This window comes from Rhinichthys klamathensis, unplaced genomic scaffold, assembly GCF_029890125.1.
Source record: "Rhinichthys klamathensis goyatoka isolate OS25496 unplaced genomic scaffold, OSU_Roscu_1.1 h1tg000127l_1, whole genome shotgun sequence".
NCBI classification, from domain to species: domain Eukaryota; kingdom Metazoa; phylum Chordata; class Actinopteri; order Cypriniformes; family Leuciscidae; genus Rhinichthys; species Rhinichthys klamathensis.
The window spans coordinates 4,439,436-4,453,666 of NW_026606664.1; the positions used below are offsets into that span (position 1 = coordinate 4,439,436).

General features: G+C 37.0%; 1 protein-coding gene across 4 annotated transcripts in view; it reads left to right on the forward strand.

Moving 5' to 3' along the window:
• The window catches only part of lrp1ba (low density lipoprotein receptor-related protein 1Ba), a 320,154-nt gene that overhangs the window by 167,114 nt on the left and 138,809 nt on the right, over window positions 1–14,231 (forward strand). For all 4 annotated transcript variants that reach the window (XM_056256617.1, XM_056256618.1, XM_056256619.1 and 1 more), the window contains 2 exons: window positions 695–895; window positions 13,770–14,015. In XM_056256617.1, the coding sequence (XP_056112592.1) occupies window positions 695–895; window positions 13,770–14,015 (447 nt within the window). The remainder of the gene's footprint in view (window positions 1–694; window positions 896–13,769; window positions 14,016–14,231) is intronic.

Here is a 14,231-nt window from a genome sequence, read left to right on the forward strand (position 1 = left end):
GAAAAGTAATTTATGTACTCATCACCCTGTTTCACCTTCTTAAAGAACTTGTCTGGAAAGATAATGAGGGAATCGCTAATGACTTGTCTCACATGCTCAAAAAGTAAATCGAAACACCTTAGGTTACTCAGTACACCAAGAAGAACTGATAAGGATTCATTTCTCACATTAAATTGGGAGAAAAAGGTATTTAAATAGCCTATATAAAAATAGTAGCTAACTACGAAACTGTCATTCTAGTGTAAACAGTGAATTGTGTACAATTTAATTTAATAAAATTTCATGTCTTAAACTTTTAAACTGTCAGTTTCCCAAACACTTTCAATAAAAGTGACTCTTTGATTTCATTTTTTTCCCTCACACTCTCAGAAAGCATTTGACTGTATTTTTCTGTCGTAAATAATCCTTAGTTTTCTTTTTCAACATAAATAAATAAATAAATAATAAATAAATAAAACAATGATTATGTACCTCATTATCGCTAACGATATGGCAAACAGTAAGGTCCAAAAAGCACTCAGAAACTGTGTGTAGCCCTATGGGAAATTATATGCTTGATATGCTAGGGAAAAAGTGTTTTGGTTAAAGAAAAAGTGTGCAGAAAGTAGATAGCTTTGTAGAGCAACCGCACAGAGAGTTAATGATGTTATAAAAAATTCTGCTTTGTTACGGATTTGTTTTCTCTGCACCGTAGGGAAATGCGTTAGTAAGGACTGGGTGTGCGACGGAGACATCGACTGCGAGGACCAATCGGACGAGGAGGGCTGTGAAGTGTCCGTCTGTAAGCCACCGAAGTTTCCCTGTGGCAATGACACGTCAGTGTGCCTCCCGCCCGAGCGAATCTGTAACGGTTGGAGAGACTGTGCGGATCACTCTGACGAGGGACCCTACTGTGGTGAGTCATGGGATTATGGGTTGTTTTTTAAACTCACCGGCCTCTGACACTGATGACGGTAATATAATGATTCATTTGATGTAGACTCATTCCTGAATCAACATGGGAACAACTCTGCTATCAACCAATCAGATTTTGAGGTTAGGTTTAGGGTTAGACATGATTAGGGATTGAACAGCATTGTTTTAAACCAGTGTTTTTCTATTGTACATTTATTTTGTTTGTTTTAGAAAAAAAAAAAAGAAGATTTTATTTAAGATTGATTTCATTTTAAATAAAAAAATATATATTTTGTGATAAATTTCATTTATATAAAGTAACAATTTGCAATTGTGAAATTTAAGTTGATTTTGATTGTTTTAAAACAATTAGTTGCAGTTGTGAAATATGATATCATGTGATATAAAGTAAAATTTTTAGGAAAGAAAGTCACAAATGTGAAATAAAAATTTCACAATTTGGCTTCAATAAACATCTAAACATACATTAAACATAAAAATGCATTTGCTTTATGATAAGTCTTGTTGCAATGAATATCAATATCTGATGTTTATTTTTCTAAACTGCAATATGCAATTTTTGTCTCGTTTTAAACAACCCTCAATACATATTATCGTTTTAAGGAAATGATAAAAAATATTCTATGCATTCTGTAAGATAATACTAAATATTATTATGTAATTAATTATGTAGTAATGCATTTTAATTATTATTAGACAGTTTCTTATGTTGCATACTTTTCCTTCTCTCTCATTTTGATAGATGTTTAGATATTTTTACTGGAAAACGGGGCAAAAATACGCAAACTTTTTATTTCTTCTCCATCGAAGGGGTGTCATTTCCATTTAATTTCAAAACAAATTTACACTTTAAAAACACCTCAATGAATATTTTACTTGTATAGACTCCTGAATAATTTTTTTAAATCTTGCTTCTGTCGTTGTTTGATGTGCTAGAAATGGATTTGTTGCTTTTTTTGTGACAAGTGTACCATATGTGTGTGTGGCTCTTGGGGGATTGGTGGATTTTAGTGAGAGTGTATTAAGGTTCATTTAGGAAAGCTTCAGAGAGAGATCTCTTCCCTCAGGTGAGATGAGGTAGTGAGGTAGACTGATTAATGCTGGAGACCACACTGCAAACTGGCCTCTGAGGATATGTGAGAGAAGAGAAACAGACTCCGTATGTTCATTTTTTTTGCCCTTAGTAATGACTGAGGAATCTAAAATACATATATTATCCACCATCTAGCATGTGAATCACCTTATTTTTTGTGCAAAGTATGAATCAAGTATGAGGAATGACACGAGCGCAACAAATTCAATATATATCTCATACTCCTCGTGCACATGACATTTAGCTGAAATATCATCCAGAGAGGCCACAGAAGAGATTGGACTGAATTTATTTTCTCCTTTCAACCGAAATAATTAGGTTTTGTTCAGAAAATTCGACTTTTAGGCGTATCCGACTCAAAACGGTTGAATTGTTTGTTTCAAAAAACCACATAGAATCTGATTTTAGCAAACCTCACCTAAATCGAATCAATATGTGGTTTAATATCAGATTTTAGTGCAAAGTCTCAGTTTGAACAGTCAGATCAGATTTCAGTTGAAAGTTGTTTTCATCGTTCGTGACTACAGTGATGTATGCAGGGGCGTAGGAGCAATTTTGAACCTGGGGAGGACAGTAAATGATGGGGGGTTCGTGGGCATGCCCCCCCTTTTTTTAATGTTTTTTTTAATGTATAAATTAACCATTAAATGGCACTTTCTGGAGAGTTTTGTGCAAAGAAATGGAGAAATTGAGTCTTACATGATATGTTAAAAAACCGCAATGTTAAGAGCATATACTTTGCATTGTTGTAGTATCAACAGGTATTAGGACATTTAGCATTTACATTACTGTTAATCAGTCATCACTTGATTACACATTGCATTACCTTGTTATGATATAGTGACCCATACAATGTGCCAAACATAATGTGCCACATGAAGAGACAGTGCAGCATATGACAGTAGCAACAGCTGAGAAGATTTGGGTCTGTGGTGACCAGGTCCACCTCACACAAACTTCCTTCTCCCATTCTCTCTCTTTACTACTACAACACACACACAGCCTACTCTGCGTCATTTCACATCAAGTTATGTGCAAGTCACACAAATAAAAGTAATCTATCCTTGTGGAAAGGTTGCTTGGTAGCTAAAACGAGGTCTAGCAAGTCTTATATATCTGTAATTCACACAGATCAAACACAAATATGCTGACTGAATAGATTGCTAGTTTATTTTGAGTAGCCAGCTAGCAGTTCTCTTGGCAGTTTGCTGATAATCCGGTGTCTGAACTAAAATGCTCAAAACATCTCCTGAGAAAAATCACATGATCAACCTAGTCTTGGTTATTTAATTATGATTTAGTCTTATTTTCTTACCTTGTCATTCAAGGCCAGGGCACTTTTTGTACATTTCTGGAACTTTTGAGCGCTTCCACATCCCGCGCAACTACGGATCTCCCAGGAACATTCATTATTGCTGCGTACATTTATCCGTGTCACCTAGATGAGTGCGCGATCATAGTCGACTGACAACGAGATTAAGCAGCTAAACAAGAATACGGCCGTGTTCCGATTGTTCTCATCTCAGCTCCGCCGGGACAAAATAGACATCCAGTGACATGATGGGTTTTAACTTCATTCAGGAGATTTTGGGCAACTGCACAACTGACAGATGACTTTGAGCGTGTGTGTAACCATAGCGACAAAGCTCCCGTGTCTGCTCCAGTCGGACCCTGCACTTAAGGCTATAATTTCGTTTTTAAATATTAAATAATGTATTTAAAAGTTGCAGAATGGATTAATTTGGAGACTCCGAAATCGGCAGAGATAGGCAGGCAATGCAAAACAAAATCTTACATTGGGAAATAGTGGGGGGGACAAAACTTAGATTTTGAAATGGGGGACATGTATAATGTTTTTCCCCCCCACGTATAATGGCTCCTACGTGTATGGATGTATGGTTAAAGCTATATGTTGTATACTAACAAAAATCATCCTCAGCTGAATTCACTCTTTTGTGGTCATATGTGCCGTTCTCTTTGTAAAGAATAGAGAATGGGCAAATGAGTGAGCAATTTTTTAACGCAGCATGTGCCAATTTTTCTCTTTCTACAGCTTCTTTTGTATGTCTCTTGGCGGAAGTCATCACCATGGCAACAAATGTAGATATGCCGGATTTTGAGTACACTATCTGAACAAACGGATCCGATTTTTTAAAAATGATTAAATGATTTTAAATGATTATATACACATTAATAAATATGTACAGTAAAAAGTCTTAACCACAGATTCATTTCTTAACACATTTGTAAATTATTTTATTTTTAAGACACTACAGGTGAATAGGGTAAAAAAAAAATAACTTACAGATATCACCATGAAACTTTGCCAGTTGATTACTCGCATGAATAGGAGAAAAAAATGTATTGCAAGTTTCCTGTAATTTTATATTTAAATATGCTAATCAGGCTATATCTAATTAAATATGTGCTAATTTGCATATATTTTGAAGTGACGAATCTGACCATTGAAAAAAACAAGGTTCAAAATTATTTTTGCATTTTGTTGATATATTCAATGAAAAGACATTACCTGAGGGGATTATGAATGTCTCCTTTTGTTACCCTGTAAATCAGAAAATACGATTTCCGCCCTATTTTTAGGCATAAAATGTCATATAAATCAGGCCAAGAATGATATATCAACAAATCCCTCTGGACAAACCTTCACAATATAGTTAGGAATATGACTGTAAAGTTTGGTGTATGTAGGTGCTACAGAAGTGGAAAATCGTCACTAGAAGTGTGAGAAAAAACTAATTTTGAGAAAACGGCCTTTAACGATTTTTATGGCAAAATTCCACTAATTTCTATTGAAAGCCATGAATTACAGACAAAATATGCTTTAGGTCCAAGTAAAATCCATGCATCACACTGTTTAACATCCAAAACTTATTATTGCTTCATCCATCACTGATCATAACATCCAAAACAACACATCAAAACAACACATCAACAGTCCATCACAAAGGTAAATATGTATCTGCCTGAGGGACTCACAACCACTTTAGGATCACCTTTTACAATTACTTTATTATTTGTTTAGTATTATATAGTAATTATGTTATACAAAAACTGAAATGTGTTGTGTAATGTAATTTTTTTGTATATATAGTGTGTAAAGTATAGTGATGTATGTATATAATGTCAGAGCGCATCACGGGACGATTCTGAACGAATCACGTTGTCAGAAATTGGCATCAGCCAATAAGATTGCGCATTTCGAGTTAAATCGCCCATTTTACTTCATGATTGGTTGTTGATAAACAGGAAATGACCATATTTGGATCCGATAGCATTGCAAAGGACAGAGAGCTTTCTAACGGTATAGAGAGCCTAATTCCCTCCCCTTCCGGTCGACCACCATGGGACCTTATTTCAGAAAAATATTGTATGGTAGTCAATGGCGAGAGACAACAAATATTTTGATTAGTGATCGACCGATATATCGGCCAGCCGATATATCGGGCCGATATTTGCGGTTTTTACGTGTATCGGAATCGGCCGATACGCGGCTGCTGCGTTCGCCGATAGTTTTTTCCCGGCATTATTTATAGACAGGCGTCCACAGGCAGCTCTGTGCTGCTGGAGACGCTGCAGTTCACGTACAGACCCTGCACTGCCCCTCCCCCACTAGCAGAGTGCAACCTGCGCTTCAAGATAACGGTAACTTTTAAACTTTCAAAGCATCTTTTAACTGTTTGACTGCTGAAATATTGTCAAACACTTTGAAAATGGAAACACGTTGCTCTATAACTGTTATGTGGTTGCAACTATATAGCTAAGCAAGTTTGTGGGTCCTAATGGAAAATGCGAATGACTCGTCTATAAAACTGCTTGCTTGCCATTGTATTTAGGGAGCTGCAAATAGCTGTAGACTATCCATTCAGTATGCATTAAGGCTGTCAATGAATATTCTAAATACGAATATATATTCGAATAGTTTAGAAAAACTGAATTTTGAAGGTGAAAATTAATATTCGAATGTGGAAAAACATGCCCGCGGTAGCAGACTAACGTTACCACAGCACAGCTCGCTCAGAGCGCTCAGTGTCGGTTCTATGTACTGTGAAACTTCAATTAATGTATTTGTTTCAATCACTGAATGAAGCCTGCTATATACCTTAAATTGCTTGCACAAAACTCTTGATCAGCACTCAACATTTGTTTGTTGTTGTTCATTTAAACCGGCATGCGCATGAGAGGGTGAGTGCGAGAGAGAGAGTGCGCCTGCGAGTCGGGGCGAGCCAGAGTGAGCTCTGCGGTCTTGGCCATTAGTTGATTTACTCGTTTTTTTTTGTAGTAATACGTTGTCAAATATGTTTAAACTCAAATAAGCTACTTAACACTAGTAGTTATGTCTCTTTGTATTAATTTGTCCTGTTATTGACGTAATGCGCGTCATTGACCAAATGCACGACGATATGTTCAAATATGTTTTTTAGAGGGAATATACAAACGCCATTTGAGCAATTTTGACAGCCCTAGTATGCGTACGGTAGCTGTTACGAACACTGGTCATAGGATTAAGTAATACCAACGTTGTTCCGTGCTTTTTGTGGGAGATTTATTCAGCGACCACCTGGCTGAGGTTTGGACGCGTGTGGTGTGTGTCTCCCTCGCCATCGCAGTGATAGAGACTAGACATGCTCATTTCATTTTATGTAGAAAAATTTAAACCATGGCAGTAAATAGTTCGTTACTTTTAAAATGAAGTACAGTGTGCACTGTGCACTTTATTATGCTGGTTGCTACTGTGTGCAATAGTGTAATTATTTTATTTATGCTTAAATATTTATTTTCAGCAGTGAACTTTTTTTTGTTCTACCTCATGTTTTTAATATTTGTTAAATATTGTTTATCTACTTGTTCTTGTTCTACCTCACATGTTTTTACTATTTGTTAAATATTGATTTTTTTTACGTTAAATAAATGTTACTTTTATTAAATTGAGACCTGTAACATTTGTTAACATCATGTCATTTTTATGATGTAAATTGAGGGAGCAAAATGTATCGGCTCCAAATATCGGCTCAAGAAAATCGGCAGCCCGTATCGGTCATCGGCTAAGGCTGATGGGAAAAAAATCGGTATCGGTATCGGCACTAAAAAATCCATATCGGTCGATCCCTAATTTTGATCTCGTTTGAATTGTGCCCTGAATTAGACATATGATGTTTGTCAATTTAAAAGTTACATTTTAAAGTCAAGAAAGTCGCAGTTTAAACTGTTGCGGTATAAGACTGTGAAAATACGTAATTACAAAGACTACAAACCCAAAAGGCGCACATTTTCTCTCAATGAATGAAGCTAACTTTACTGAAGCTAACATCTGTCATTTTTTCTATAGTCTTACGTTATAATCGTAACGTTACGCCGTCATGCCTGAGTGTTTTGTACCAGACTGCACACATACGAGCAACGGATCTTGCTCGTTGTTTCGCTTCCCGGGAGATGTAGTTCATTGAGCGATTTTCACATTAAAAATAAATGTTTTAAAAAAATATCTTTTAAATTGACAAACATCATGTGTAATTCAGGGCACAGTTCAGACGGAATAAAAAGATAAGTTGTCTTTTGCCATTGACCACCATACATATTTTTTCCGAAATAAGGTCCCATGAGCCGGAAGCGGAGGGGAGGGACTTAGGCTCTCTATATGTGATGACAGGGTGCAGACAGCGATCGCGGAGCAGCTGGATGATTTAGAAAGCCAACTTTTGATGAATTTAGGCGAAATCTACACACGCAACAGACAAAGTGTAGTAAAATAAAGACCTAAATGTGCATTTTGGACTTTTTTTCAGCAAAAGTCTGAAAGAAGACATGCTATTGAAGACAAATAGCCCAAAATCTCAAAATTGACCAGTGAAAAAAAACACAATGTTTTTGCCTGCCGTGTCTCACCTTAAAACATTAAACTTCATTAAATTATGTTAATATATTATTAAAATGAGAGAAAACAGTTTGCTTTTAAGATAAGAATAATAAACTTTATTAAAAATATATTTTCTTGTTCACACTTTACAATAAGGTCTCATTAGTTAAAGGATAATTCCGGTATTTAGCACTTTGAGTCTATTTTCTAGTTTGTTTTGGATGAACTAGAGGGGTGGACACAGAAATTTTGACGATGGGTCCTGTCTCGACTTTTTGACTCTTTTAGAATCGCCTTTGACCGCTTCAGAGTGGCTGTCCCGGCATGCACAAACATGTGCCGATATATTTGTTTTTAATCATACACGAACACCACTAACCACTCTGTGAGTTGCACAGTTTTGAAAATGAACGTTAAGGGTTGTTTTAAGGACATGTTTGAGCATGCCACTCTGCCGTGGTCAAGGGTGATTCTAAAAGAGTCAAAAAGTCGAGACAGGACCCATCGTCAAAATTTCTCTGTCCACCCCTCTAGTTCATCCAAAACAAACTACAAAATAGACTCAAAGGGCTAAATACCAGAACTATTCTTTAACATTAATTAATGTATCAACTTAAATGAAATACAAATGAGCAATACATCAGTATTTATTCATCTTGGTTAATGTTAATAAAATGCAGCTGTTCATCTTTTGTTCATGTTACTTCACATTCACAGTTCATTACCTAATGTTAACAAATACAACTTTTTATTTTAATAATGTATTCGTAAATGTTGAACTAAGATTAATAAATGCTGTAGAAGTATTTTTAATCTTAGTTCATGTTAACTATAGTTAAAGGGACACTCCACTTTTTTTGGAAATAGGCTCATTTTACAACTCCCCCAGAGTTAAACTGTTGAGTTTTACCGTTTTTGAATCCATTCAGCCGATCTCCGGTTCTGGCGGTACCACTTTTAGCATAGCTTAGCATACACCATTGGAGTGGACAAGACCATTAGCATTTCTAAAAAAAAAATGACCAAAGAGTTTCGATATTTTTCCTATTTAAAACTTGACTCTTCTGTAGTTACATCGTGCACTAAGACCGACGGAAAATGTAAAGTTGCGATTTTCTAGGCTGATATGGCTAGGAACTATACTCTCCCTTATTGTACAGTCTTACCATTTTCTTAAAATAAGTTCTAACATATTGTGCAGTTTTGCTTCCTTTGCTTCTTGCATCCCTAAATAGATTTAAATTAAAAAGCAATTGCTTACCACTTGTAACCTTCTTTAATAAAACAAAATTAAAGTAATTTTTTAACGCATTACTACTGATCTCTTCTTGTTCTAAGCATAAACCTCATTAAATCCGGTTGAATATTTTATTAAACAGTGCCATTAAGCTAAGATTAATAAACTCATATTTTTTTCTACAATGATTTAATATGTGCATTTTTTCTTAAATTATATATAATTTATTTAATTATTTTGATTGCATCTTTTTATTTCACTGGCCTTTAAATAAAACAATAGTTATCATTAGTGTTGCCGCTAAATTAAAAAGCCTTAAACCGTAGCCTGAATCCCAGCAAGCACAGGTTCAGCAGGCCTGAAAAAAGCATTTAACATCGTATTTCAGTCTAATGCCTCTATTAATTTTAAAAAGGGCCAATCAAACCCCCATTAACTTTAAGGACACTGTCAATATCCTGCTAAAATATCTTGCACAAAGCTGGCCTGAACACAAATTCTGCTAGCCACCGACAGAGATAAATGCACTCACCCTGGTCAAGCTATAAGATAAATACGAAATTGTCAAAACCCAATGGTCTAGAAACATTTAAAAAAAATTCCAGAGTTGGATACATATTGTTTAAAACAGACCTAGCCTTCACACATAATAGAACTAATCATGATGAATGAGCCTCCGTATCAAGTTCCCACTTTTGTTGAGTAAATCTTGGCGAGAAATAGGTCACCAATTTTTTTTTCTTTGTTAGTATGCAACTCAAATGCTCCAACCAGATTGTCAGTGCGTAGCTGGTCATTTACTATTACTGAAAAATAAAATAAATATATGTATATATTTATATATATATATATATATATATATATATATATATATATATATATATATATACATACATATAAGAACTCCAGCTGATCCAACTCAACATTAACATGAGAGTTTTCAGGGAGGAACCGGCTATTTTTCTACTCTGTACATCTCTGAGTTGAACCCAACAGATCTTTCCTGATCTCACTAGGACTTTTTAAGGTTTTACCCTGTGGCTGCTTTTTTCAAGGCTACAGAAGCTGTGTGAATAGACCTGCTGGCCTGTGCCCTGAAGCCCTCTTTGCTTTGGGACCTCCAAACATCTTCTGTCTTCTAGACACTATGATTGTGAACTACAGTTCGTTTAAATGCAACCTGATGACATTTGACACAGTTGGACATAGCATTGGTACAAATCGAGCTAGATCTATTTTAACTGGAAAATAAGACACAAATACCTACTTTAGAATAAGATATTTTGCAGTTCAAATACATTTTGTTTTCATTTCATTCCATCCATCCATCCACCCACCAACCCACCCACCCATCCATCCATCCATCCATCCATCCATCCATCCATCCATCCATCCATCCATCCATCCATCCATCCATCCCTCCATCCATCCATCCATCCATCCGATTTAGTTTATGGATTTTAAACTGTATGCAGTGTGCACTTTCTTTGCCGTGGGGTATTGTCTTTTCGAATGTTTGCAGGGTTTTGGTCTAATGTCTTATTGTTGCTGGGGATTGTGTACATTGTTGACGTACTTATGATGTCTGTCTTTTATGGTTATTTATGTCTGAGAGTTGTACCAAGACAAATTCCTATCAACTTGTTGACATGGCAATAAAAAAATATTTAATTGAATTACATTTTAAATAAAGACTCAAAGATCTTTGTTCAAACAATCAACATGACAAAACCAAAATGAAGAGGTCAGACCTTTTTCACAAAGTCAAGGAGTTTTTGAAATTTATTTTGAGCATGAGCATTTGATCTGAATTTTTAAGTGACTCTCTGTCCAGGAAGATCCATTATCGCCCCGTTGGAACTTTTTTAATTTTCTCTACTGTATAAGTTACGTCTCTCAGACTCCACGACTCCTCAGTATCGCTAGTGCCAGATTGTACCGTAGCCTGATTGAATGTACTTCCATTTGCCATTTTATACCCTTTTGAGCTCCTTTCCCTCATCAATGATCCATTTCTGTCCCCCTCATCTCTCCTGTCTGTGCTTTGTTGTTTTCCATTTGAGTGTCTGTCTAGCACATTTTTATTCACTCCGCAACTCCACCAATATGACTGCCTTGAGGTTTATGGATGCATTATCCTCTGTCAGTACTAGACGCTTCATTTAAACCTTGAAACCACTTCCTGTTCAAGGTGGTGTTACCTTGAACCCCTCCGTGGCCTTTTTTAATACTACGAATGCATTTCTTATAGTTGTTGCATTTTAAATTGGGATAAGAGAAAGTATTTTAATATAGATTTGTTTATGTCTGTAAATAGTCACAGACCTTCTAAAGCAAAGAGATTAAATGTTTTTTTTTATTGTGATAACCTTTCTATCCCTCAATAATTTACTAAATGATTTTTAATGTCCGTTTAAAAAAACACCATTTTTCCTTCCAAGTGAATTAATGTCATACACAAGTTGATTAAAAAATCCATTTGCAAGTATTCACTTTATCATTACTGTTAGAAATAGCATTATTGAGCTTATCACCCAAGAGGCTAATATATATACTGCTAGATGACAACTTCAGCTAATACTCAACAACGGTTTTCCATTTAGCATCTCGCCATGGGGCTACTTCGATGACACACCGCCAAATTGCATTGTCCAAACCTACAGCCTTCGGCTATAAATCACAATAAAGTGATGCTAAGGGTGGAAAAAATGTTTGGAGTTCTGTGCCTTTGAGCGTTCATTGTAAAAAAAAAAAAAAAAAAAGATATACTGGAAGTATATAGTTTTGTGTCCCATTGTTTTGTGTCCCATTGTAGAAAATTGTACCTTTAAAATGGGTTCAACAACTTGTCACTGGGGCAGTACCCTCTGTACCTTAAAAGGTTCAGTTTTACCCTTAAAGGGACAACTTTGTCTTTGGGACAACATCTACTCCTAAAAAGTGCGTATTAGCATAGGCGTAATTTCTGGGTGGGGACATGTCCCCACCACTTTTTGAAACATATCACGGCACGGATGTACCTAATACTAATAAAGAAATCATCTCCAGTTAACTAGCAGCAAATAATTCATTTCATTCGTTTAAAGGTTCTCTAAGCGATCCTGGGTGACGTCACTTCTTGTTGACGTTCGAACTATTGTCAAACAAAACGGAGGCTAGCTAGACCCTCCCTCCTCCTCATCCGCACACTAACCCCACAAACCACACCCCCAAACCCTTCTTGTCGGTCATTGGCTGGAACAGTTTGTCATGTTTCGGGGAGCGGGTCGCCGCAGTTTGTTTTTGTTGCTGTTTGTGGAGCCTGGGCTGTCTACAGAGATCGCGTTTCTTTACAGTGTGTTCAGGGGACAGGCAGCCAGCGGATAGTGAGGAGATGTTTGCTGTATGTGACAAAAAATGTTTTGGCCTAAAAAACGCGTGACATCGCTTAGAGCACCTTTAAATAAGAGGCGATCTAGCGCTGGAATGTGTTGTTTTTGAATTCAAGCTGAGTGATCGTTGTCGCTGCTATCCTGTGGCGGGATTACAGTGTTCTCCTGTGGCTCGCGTACAGTCTTAACTTGGACGCGCACTTCAATCTATCGCTTAATACCGTTGCGGAGACTCTCTATGACAAAACAAACTGCACACAAATGTGTCCCTGCTGTCCCAACCACTGATGAACATATTCAGTTTTGATGAGAAAAAAAAACTACAAGTATGGATTAGAACCCAGAACCTCTGACACACTTGGCAAAAGTTACACCACTAGACCATTTAAGTACACACCCAAATTAAGTGGATCTATGCATTTATTCACGTGAAAATTCTTGGCACTAACAATATATATTAGCAGATTTCATTAAACAACAAATTAAACCCAATGTATTATTGAAATTGATTTCTGCACATCGTCATGTTATTTTCCCCCCGAAAATTGTTATTGTACACATAAATTGTACATACCCCCCCCCCCCCCCACACACACACACACACACACCGGTCCCACCGACTTTTTAAAACAAAGTTACGCCACTGCAAATTAGTACCTTAGAGTAGTATGTACCCTTATGTACTGCTATGAACCTTCTAGGGGTAAATAAGGTACAAAGGGTACCGCCACAGTGACAAGCTATTGTATTTTTATAACTGTAATTTGTATAACCTTGTACCTTATCTACGTTTAAAAGGTGCATATTAGTACCTTAGAAAAGTAATGTGTACCTTAATGTACTACAATGGGCTGTATTGGGATAAATAATGTACAAAGGTTACTGCCCCAGTGACAAGCCTTCGAAACCCTAAAGGGTACAACGTTTTTTTTCTGAGACTGTAAACAGCCTTTCTCTAGTGCCTGAATTTGTGAGACATATGGAACTATGAAGCGGTAATAGAGACAGTCCACTTGCTTCCAATTGCTCTTGCTGATCAAGAAGCATGTAGCCTGGAGGACCAAACGGAGAGCACCAAACCCTTTTTTGTTTGTTCATTTTCCGTCTATTTCCTTCGGATCCTTCAAGCGTCTACGACTCCCTGCTGTTCAACCGTATGTCTACTGAGGAATTCCATCAGTTCTTGCCGTCGTCTCACTGTTCGGACCCTGCTATTTTCTTCTGAAGTGACAATAATGACACTAACTCTCCTCCCTCGCTGTCTTTTATCCAACTCAGACGAGTGTTCAGTGCGGAAGGGTGGCTGCAGTCACGAGTGCTCGGTGGCGCCAGGTAAAGGGGTTGTGTGTTCCTGTCCGGCCGGGTTCCAGCTGGGCTCGGACGGCCGGACCTGCGAGGTTCTGGATTTCTGTACCAAGCATCTACGCTGCAGCCAAGTGTGTGAACAGCACAAGAATACTGTGAAATGCTCCTGCTATCCTGGCTGGAGTCTCGGGCCTGATGGAGACAGCTGCCACAGTACAGGTAAACCGTGGCACATTGCTAACGATTAACAATCTGAATTTATTGCACACAAACTTCAATCCCAAATAGGGTTAAAACCAGATTAGAGTCCAGACCGCAAGGCAATTAACCTCAGGGGAACTGAATGACCCTGCAATTTCTGGACTGTAAATTACACTGATAAATGCCTGGAAAATGACAAGTATGAATCAGTGACTCAGAGCACATTTGTTCATA